Source organism: Marmota flaviventris, unplaced genomic scaffold, assembly GCF_047511675.1.
Source record: "Marmota flaviventris isolate mMarFla1 unplaced genomic scaffold, mMarFla1.hap1 Scaffold_77, whole genome shotgun sequence".
NCBI classification, from domain to species: Eukaryota; Metazoa; Chordata; class Mammalia; order Rodentia; family Sciuridae; genus Marmota; species Marmota flaviventris.
Window position 1 is genome coordinate 55,102 of NW_027288418.1, and position 9,443 is coordinate 64,544.

At 44.3% G+C, this 9,443-nt stretch overlaps 1 protein-coding gene across 1 annotated transcript; it reads right to left on the reverse strand.

The window, feature by feature from the left end:
- Window positions 1-661: 661 nt before the first annotated feature.
- On the reverse strand, window positions 662-4,864 carry LOC139704472 (uncharacterized; the record flags this gene model as incomplete). The annotated part of the gene is given in 4 exon segments (XM_071607294.1): window positions 662-1,250; window positions 2,154-4,000; window positions 4,002-4,369; window positions 4,465-4,864. Coding segments are annotated over 4 exon segments (3,204 nt in total), but the record flags the coding sequence as incomplete, so codon positions are not given.
- Window positions 4,865-9,443: the final 4,579 nt, after the last annotated feature.

The window sequence follows — 9,443 nt, forward strand, 5'->3', positions numbered from 1 at the left end:
TTCTTTCAAGAGCTTTAAGTCTGTCAAGCAAGGGGGTGTGAAAGGAATCGTTAGGTCTTAGAGTTGGGGTCAGGTCCCTTACTGGAGGAGGGGCACCATAGAGAATTTCATAGGGGGTGAGGTTACACAAAGAAACAGAGGGAGTATTTCTTGCACGAAACAGTGCATAAGGCAGGAGCATAGTCCAATCTTTTATGCCGGTCTCCAAGCTTAATTTCGTCAAGGTCTCTTTAATGGTTCTATTCATTCTTTCTATTTGTCCTGAGCTCTGGGGTCTATAAGCACAATGTAACCTCCAATTAATCCCCAGGGTCCTGGCTAACCCCTGACTTACCTGGGCCACGAACACCGGTCCATTATCAGACCCTATTACCTTAGGCAGGCCGTATCTTGGAAAAATATCTTCCAGGATCTTCTTGACCACCATTTGCGCCATTTCTCTTGTTGTGGGAAGGCTTCAATCCATCCTGAAAATGCATCTACAATGATTAGGAGATATTTAAGTCCATACCTTGCTGGCTTAATTTCAGTAAAGTCCACTTCCCAAAATTGTCCTGGTCTGGTCCCTCGAAGGCGCCTTCCTACAGGAAGCTTGGCAGGGGTAAGCATTAACCAATTGACAGGCCCGACAGGCTTTTGTTACTCGTTCAGCTATTTCCTTTCACTGTGAGCCGGTTAGTGGAAAACTCTGTTCTTGATCCTTTAGGAATGCCTGCAGTTTCTTTAAACCAAGGTGAGTGAGTTGATGTACATTTTTAACGTAGTGTAGGGCTTTCTGAAATTGCAAGCTGGGCTCAGTGTAGTCAAGGAGTTCAGTGTCAGTGTCCTTAGATGTTAAGTTGTCGGGGTGCTCTGATGTAGTTAAATCTCCTGACTCATATTCCCCCCATGTGGAAAGCGTTAACATGGTTACTCCGTTTAGGGCTGCCAATTTAGCCTCTTCATCCACCCTCCTGTTCCCGACTGCTACAGGATCGTTTCCTTTCTGGTGTCCTGGACAGTGCACTATAACTAGTTCTTTAGGGCTTTGCACTGCTGAGAGGAGGCGGAGGATCTCATCTCTGTTTTTTATTTCTTTTCCTGCAGAGGTTAATAGTCCCCTTTGCTGGTAGATAGCCCGGTGTATATGAGCGGTAGCGAAGGCATAGCGGCTATCTGTGTATATGGTGGACTTTTTGCCTTCCACTAGTTCTAATGTCTTTGTGAGGGCGATCAGCTCTGCCTTTTGAGCCGATGTTCCCTCCGGGAGGCTAGAGGACCAGATGACTTTAGTTCTGCTAACTATTGCTGCCCCAGCCCACTGCTTACCATCCTGGAGAAAGCTGCTGCCATCAGTGAACCATATGACCTCAGGGTGGGGCAGTGGCTGATCCTTTAAATCCCGTCAAATACTGGTTTCTTCTGCCAGTATATGTTGACAGTCATGAGTGACGGATTCTGATGATTGTTCAGGTAGTAGTGTAGCCGGGTTAAGTGGGGTGGGGGGTCCCAGTATTATTCTGTCCTTGTCAAGCAACAGGCTCTGATAGTGTGTTATTCTAGAGTTTGATAGCCATCTGTCTGGTGACTGGCGGATGATGATCTCTAGGGCATGGGGGGCTATAATGGTTAGCTTCTGCCCCAGCGTTAACTTATCAGCATCCTTGATTAGTAGGGCTACCGCTGCTATAGCTTTTAGGCAATGGAGCCATCCACTAGCCACTGGGTCCAGCTTTTTAGATAAGTAGGCTATAGGCCTTCTCCAGGGTCTTAGAGTCTGAGTGAGCACTCCTTGTGCTATTCCTTTCTTTTCCTCAATGTAGAGAGTAAAGGCTTTTTCTACATCCAGGAGTGCTAAGGCCAGAGCAGATAGCAGTGCCCTTTGGATGTTATCAAAAGCTTGTTGGTGCTCAGGGTTCCATTGGAATTGGGCATTTCCCTTTAACAACAGGTATAAAGGAGCAGCTAAGGATACAAACCCAGGTATCCATAACCTGCAAAAGCCAGCAGTCCCAAGAAACTCTCTGAGTTGCCTCCTATTAGATGGGGGTGGTATCTGCACAACGGTTTGTTTTCTGGGCTCACTGAGCCATTGTTTACTGCCCCTAAGGGAATAGCCCAGGAAGATTACTTCTTGCTGGCAAATTTGGGCCTTTTTGACAGAAGCTCTATACCCAAGTTGAGCAAGCTCAGATAGTAGTGCTTGGGTCCCAGACTCACAGTTTTCCTTGGTGTCTGCTGCCAGTAGCAGGTCATCCACATATTGGAGTAGGGTGACTTCAGGGTGCATGGTTCTGGAGTTGTTGAGATCTCTGTGGAGGGCTTCATCAAAGAGAGTGGGGGAGTTTTTGAACCCCTGTGGGAGTCTGGTCCAAGTTAGTTGACCAGACATTCCGGTTTCTGGGTCTACCCACTCGAAAGCAAACAGCAGCTGACTATCTTTATGCAGAGGCAAGCAAAAGAAAGCATCTTTTAAGTCCAGGACAGTATACCATTTTCGCTCAGGGTTCAGAGTGCTAAGCAGATTGTACGGATTAGGTACTGTGGGGTGAATGTCCTGCACTTTGTTGTTGATCTCTCTTAGGTCTTGAATGGGGCAATAGTCCCCGGTTCCTGGCTTTTTTACTGGTAGCAGGGGAGTGTTCCAGGCCGATTGACAGGGCCTTAGGACCCCTAAGGCCAGATATTTCTGAATATGGGGCCTTATCCCATCTTTAGCTTCTTTGCTCACAGGATATTGTTTAATATTAATTGGGGAGGCTGAGGTTTTTAACTCCACCATTATTGGAGGTTGTTTTATGGCTAGGCCTAACCCAGCAGTTTCTACCCAGGCATCTGGGTAATCTGTTATCCATTTCTGGGATAGCTTGCCTGTTTGATCAGTCATGGGGGGTGTGAAGAGTTGATGTTCATCTTCTACTGACATAGTTAAAGCCATGACTATAGGAGTTTTTACTGAAGGATTTAGAAATTCCATTTGGGGGCCTTCAGGGTTAAAAGTTATTCTGGCCCAGAGCTTGGTGAGCAGATCTCTGCCCATCAATGGGGCCGGGCATTCTGGGATCACTAGGAAGGAGTGATGGACTTTTCCTTTTCCCAGGTCCATGGTCCTCTTAGTTGTCCAAGCCCGATATTTACTGCCATTAGTCCCTTGAACTAGAGATCTTTTAGTTGATAGAGGGCCCAATGGGTCCTTAGGGGCTGAGTATACTGCCCCTGTATCCACTTCAAAGTTTACTGGGGTCCCCTCCACATCAAAAGTTACCCTGAGCTCAGGGAGGGGATCTGAGCCCCGACTTTCCTAGTCATCCTCCAGAGTTAGAATGGCTGGCTGGCGTGGCTGTTTCTTCCTAGGGCACTATTTGGTCCAGTGTCCTTTTTCTCTACAGTAGGCACGTTGATCTGAGGCCAGAGGTGGTGACTTCTGGCGTGGGCCCAGGTATCCCTTTCTGTCTCCCTGTCTCTTAACTACTGGCCTATTTGTTGTTATGACCAGGACCTTAGTCAATGCCTCAGTCTGTCTTTTGCTTCTTTTATCCTCCCTTTGCTCCCTTTCTTTCTCCCTCCTTTGTTCCTTCTCTTCCTCAGTTTCTCTCTTATAGTATACCTTCTTGGCTTCTCTGACTAAATCTCTCAGAGTCATATCTTGTAATCTTTCTAAGCATTGTAACATTATTTTAATATCCAGGGCAGCTTGCCCAATAAAGGCCATCGTGACAGATGCCTTTTGATCCTCTGCCTGAGGATCAAAAGGAGTATATCTCCTATATGCCTTCATAATTCTCTCCAGAAACATAGAGGGAGATTCATTAGGCCCTTGAATAATCTCTCTTACCTTGGCCAAATTAGTTGGCCATCTAGCGGCTGCTCGGAGACAAACTATTAGAGCCCGGTGATAAGTGGACAGATGCTCCCTACCTTCAAAGGTGTTGGGGTCCCAGTTTGGTCGGTTCAAGGGGAAGTTGGCTTCGATTATGTTGGGAAGTTGTGTCGGTCGCTCATCTGGTCCGAGGATATTTTTTTCTAGCTTCCAGGAGGATTCTCTCTCATTCCTCTGTCATGAAGAGAGTGCCTAAGAGTTGTTGGCAGTCATCCCAAGTAGGCTGGTGTGAAAACATCAATGACTCAATCAGACCTGTGAGCCGGGTGGGGTCCTCCGAAAAAGGGGGATTGTTATTTTTCCAGTTATATAGATCTGAAGAGGAGAAAGGCCAATACTGGTAGGCTTGCATTTCTCCACCATGGCCATCCTCTATCATTGGCCCATAAAGACGGAGGGGAAGTATCACGGGGGCTTCAGGGTTTTTAATCATTCGCTGCCAGCGAGTTCCTTTAGCCAGGCCAGCTTCCTCCAGGGGAGGAGGGGCTATGTGTGCCTCCTGGAAGTCATCTGGAGGGTGCTGGGCCAGCTTAACTTCCTCCAATGGTGGAGAGGCTGAGTCAGCAGCAGGAGAATCACTTAGAGGGTGTTGGGGGTTGGGGAACAAAGGCAGGGAATAAGAAAGGGAGGAGAGTCCAGTAGAGTCAAATCTTGAGACTCAGGGAGAACAGAGGGTGGAGGAGGAGCAGAGGGTTTGAGAGATAGAATCGTGGGGGGAGGAGTAGGAGCGGGGACAGGGACAAGAAAAGGCTTCACCCATGGAGGAGATTCACAGAGGTCCTGCCAAGTTAAGATATACGGCTGTTGATCTGGATGGCTATGTGGCCCCGGCTGAAAAACAATATCTTTGACTTTTTGAATTAGTGGGGAGTAGAAAGATTCTTCTGGAGGCCATCCAACTCCAAAGGTGGGCCATTCTAAGGCACAGAGAGTCTGCCAAGTCTGGCATTTTACTGAAAAAGAAAGATTCTGAGCCCTTAAGTGGACTTCAGTCCAGTGATCAAGGGTCAGTTACTTGAAAATGAAAATGAAAGTTACTTGAACAAAGACAGGGACAATACAAACGTGACACAAACACAGACACACACAGTAAACGTGTAACACAAGTTCAGAGGCAAAGATTAAAAACAGACAGTGAATTCAACCTGAGAGAAAGAATTGCCGGCAAGAACAGACGGGTTGGAAGGAGAATATACCAGATGAGGGCACTTCCATCCCAGATGAGGGCACTTCCGTCCCTCCCAGATGAGGGCACTTCTGTCCCTCCCAGAGTCCTTCAAGGCGTCCCTTGAAGAATGTGGCCTGTGGCTTCAGGACACGTCTGTCCACCACCGCCAGGGGGAGCTCACGCTCTCCGCTGGCAAACACACTTTGCCAACCCAAACTGAAAAACCAGAAAGGCTCTGAGAGCTCACGCTCTCCACTGAGCCAAAAACCAAGCTCTGAGCGAACGCAAAGGAAAAACAAGGAGAAGAAGGAGGAGATGAAGAAGAAGAAGAAGAAGAGGCACCTTACTTACCCCCCAAAGGAGTCTGTTGGGGTCTCCCTGTCCGGCGATGCACACTTCCCGGGCAATGCACCAAATGTAAGGGACCAGCGAAATGTCGGAGGAAGAGACCACCAAGAGACTGTCTCATGCAACAGCAAAAAGGGTTTATTTGGAGACCAGCATGCTGGGGCTCAGGGCACACTAGAGCAAAGAGAGATAGAGCACTGGGAACAGCTTAAGCAGAGCTTATATAGTTTTCTTGGAGAGGGCAGGGAGGGAAGTTCATTGACGGGTCAGGGCGAGTGGGCAGTTTGCCTGCAACCAAGTGAGGGAGTGCATTCTGCAGTTTGGCAGTTGGGGACAGCACATTCTGGGAACAAGATTAGCAAACAGTTCTCAGAATTTCAAGTGTTTTGTTAAGCATACAGAAAAACGGAATGACAAGTACCTATTTTATTAACCTTTCACAAGTAGCTAGCACAAACCCTGTTTGATTTCAGCTTCATTTCCATTCACCCCTATAGGGAAAAAAGAAGAGAAACGAAAATTGAAACTGTTCCTGAGAGAAAACCCTTTTACGTAGGAGGCCCAAACATTTGGAGTATAGTCAAAATAGGAAAAAAGGTGAATCCTGCCCAGTATCATAGACATTTAAAAAAAAAAAAAAAAACTAACTCTAACCCTAACACCTGGTCTAAATCTAGTCCTAACACTAAGTCTAACCCTAAACCTAATCTGTTTAGAGAAACTTTAATCATAGAAGTCTCAAAATTGGGGAGTCTAGTGGGGTAAGCATAGAGATGAATCATGGGCAGTTTCAAAGAAATTTGACAAAATAATTGGGTTAGCTATTTCTGTACATGCATATTTCCCTGTTTTCTCCTAAAGTGTTCTCAGATAAATCCATATTGCATGCTTCAGCTTATTAATCATTACACAAGGAACAAACCAGAGAGTGCCCACAGAGAACAGATTGAGTGTATGAAGTTTTAAGCAGTTAGCACCAACCTTGTTTGATTTCCAGCTCTATGTCCATTTACCCATGTAGATCAAAATGAAGTGAATCCATAAAATACAAATTGTTCCTGTCAGCAAAGAATTGAACTGAGAAGGCAGAAATCTGGGGAACATAGTAAGGCTAGGTAAAAATATATCCTGCCCAGCATCAAAGAAATTTGAACAAGACAAACTCTAACCCTAACACTAGACCTAACTGTAACCTAACCTGTTTAGAGTACCTTTGATCATAGAAGTCTCAAAGATGAGGAGCCTAGTGGGGCAAGCTAACAGATGAACCCAGCCCAGTATGAAAGAAATCTGACCAAATGTTTGGGGGAAGTAGTTCAGTATATGCATGTTTTCCTGTTGTCTCCTAAAATGCCCTCACATAGTGTTATTTTTGCATGCCTCATCTTTGGGATACATTCACAAGGATAAAACCAGAGTATCCTCACAGAGAACTGATTGAGAGTGTGAAGTTTCAAGCAGCTACCAAAAACCCTGTTTGATTTCCAGCTCCATTTCCATTTATCCATATAGGTCAAAATGAAGTGAAATCTTTAAAAAAAATCTGAAATACTGACAGCAAACCAGTGAACCTAGAAGGCCCAAACCAGGATAAGATAGTAAGGCTAGGTAAAAGATAAATCCTGCCTAGTATCAAAGAAATTTGAACAAAAGTACTGTAAACCTAACACTAGATCTATCCTTAATCCTAACCCTACAGCTCACCCTAGCCTGTTTAGAGAACCTTTGATCATAGAAGTCCCAAACTAATGGAGCCTAGTGGGACAAGCTAACAGATGAATCCTTCACAATATCAAAGAAATCTGAGCAAATAATTGGGGGAAGTGTTTCAGTATATGCATATTTCCTTTATTTCTCCAAAAGTGCTCTGAAATAAAGTTGCTTTGCATGTTTCAGCTGAGGGCAACAAGGAACAAACCAGAGAGTGCCCACAGAGAATTGATTGTGTGCAGTTTCAAGCAGCTAGCACCAACCCTGTTTGATTTCATGCTCCATTTCTCTTCAACAAAATAGTTCAAAATTAAGTGAAACCTTAAAATACAAACTGTTCCTGACAGCAAACCATTGAACCAAGAAGGCCCAAAGCAGGGAACATTGTGAGGCTAGGTAAAATATGAATCCTGCCCAGTATCAAAGATACATGACCCTAACCCTAACACTAGGTTTAAACCTAGCCGTTACCCTAAACATAAAACAAACCCTAATCTGTTTAGAGAACGTTTTATCATAGAAGTCCCAAAATAAGTGAGCCTAGTGGGGCAAGCTAACAGATGAATCTTGTGCACTATCAAAGAAATCTGACCAAATAATTTGGGGAGGTAGTTCATTACATGTATATTTCCCTGTTGTCTCAAACAGTACTTTTGGATAAATATGTTTCTGAATGCTTCAGCTTTGGAATAGAATTACAGTAACTTTAGGGTTAGAGTTAGGGTTAGGGCTAGGATTATCATTAGGATTAGGGTTAGGTTTAGTGTAATGGATACGGTTAGATTTAGGTTTAGGGTTAGGGTTAGATTTAAGTTTAGGGTTAAGGTTAGGGCTATGGTTATGTTTAGGTTTAAGGTAAGGGTTAGGTTTTGAGCTAGGGTTAGGGTTATAGCAAGTGTTAGGTTTAGGGTTAGGTCTATGTTTAGTTTTCTGGTTAGGGTTAGGGTTATGGTTAGGGTTAAGGCTAGGGTTACCAATAGGTTTAGGGTTAGGTTTAGTGTATTTTGTAGATTTAGAATCAGGGTTAGGGCTAGGGTTAAGATTAGGATTAGGGCTAGGTTTAGGGTTAGATTTATGGATATTTCTAGGTTTATATTTATGGTAAGTGTTAGGCTTTGAGCTAGGGTTGGGACTAAGCCTAGGGTTAAGTTAGGATTAGGGCTAGGTTTAGGGTTAGGGTTATGCTTAGGGCTAGGTTAAGGCCTAGGATTAGCTCTAGGTTTTGTGTTGGGTTTAGGCCTAGGGTTAGGGCTGTGGGTAATGTAAGAACTAGGTATATGAGTAGGGCTAGTTTTAGGGTTAGGGTTAAGGCTAGGTCTAGCGTTAGGTTTATATTTTCAGTTAGGGTCAGGTTTAGAGTTAGGGTTAATGTTAAAGGCTGGTAAGTGTTCAGGTTAGAGTTAGAGTTAGAGTTAGAGTTAGGGTTATAGCCAGAATTAGGACTAGGTTTAGGTCTAGGGGTAGGGGTAGTGTTTGGGTTAGGGTAAGGGTTACTGTTAGGGCTAGGACTAGGTTTTTGTTTAGGTCTAGGGCTAAGGCTAGATTTAGGATTAGATTTAGGTCTAAGGCTAGTGGTAGAGTTAGGTTTAGGAATAAGTTTATCGGTAGTGCCAGTGTTAGAGTTTGGTCTAGGGTTAGGGTCAGGTTTAGACCTAAGTTTAATGTTAGGATCAGAATAATGGTCAGGGTTAGCATTAGAATTTGGGATAGGATTAGAGCTAAAATGAGGGCTAGATTTAGAACTATTAATGGGGTTAGTATTTTGGTTAGCCTAAGGATTAGGGATAGGTCTAAGGCTACCATGAGGGTTAGGGTTTTGCTTAGGGTAAGGGATAAGGTTAGATCTAGGGTTAGGATTAGAGTTAGGGTTAGGGTTAAAGCTAGGTTTACAGCTTGGATTAGGGCTTGATTTGTTATAGGGTTAGGGCTAGGGTTAGGGCATTGTCTAATGTTAGAACTAGGGTTACAATTAGAGTTAGTTTTAGGGTTAGGGTTAGTGGTAGGTCTAGTGTTAGGGTTAGGTTTAAGGTTAGGGTGATATTTAGAACTAGGGTTAGTGTTAGGATATGAGTCATGGTCAGGGTTAGGCTTAGGACTCGAATTAGTGATAGGGTTACTGATAGGCTTTTGTTTAAGGTTAGGATGGGGTCTAGAGCTAGGGTAAGCATTAGGATACGAGTCTGTGTCAGGGTTACTTTTAAGGTTAGGGTTAGGAGTCGAATTTAGGGCTAGGGTTAGGTCTAGATGTAGTGTTACTGTGTCTTAAGTTAATGTTTAGTGTTAAGGCTATTGCTTGGTTTTGTATTACTGCTAGGGTTAGGGTTAGTGCTAATTTTATGATTAGTGTTAGGGTTAGGG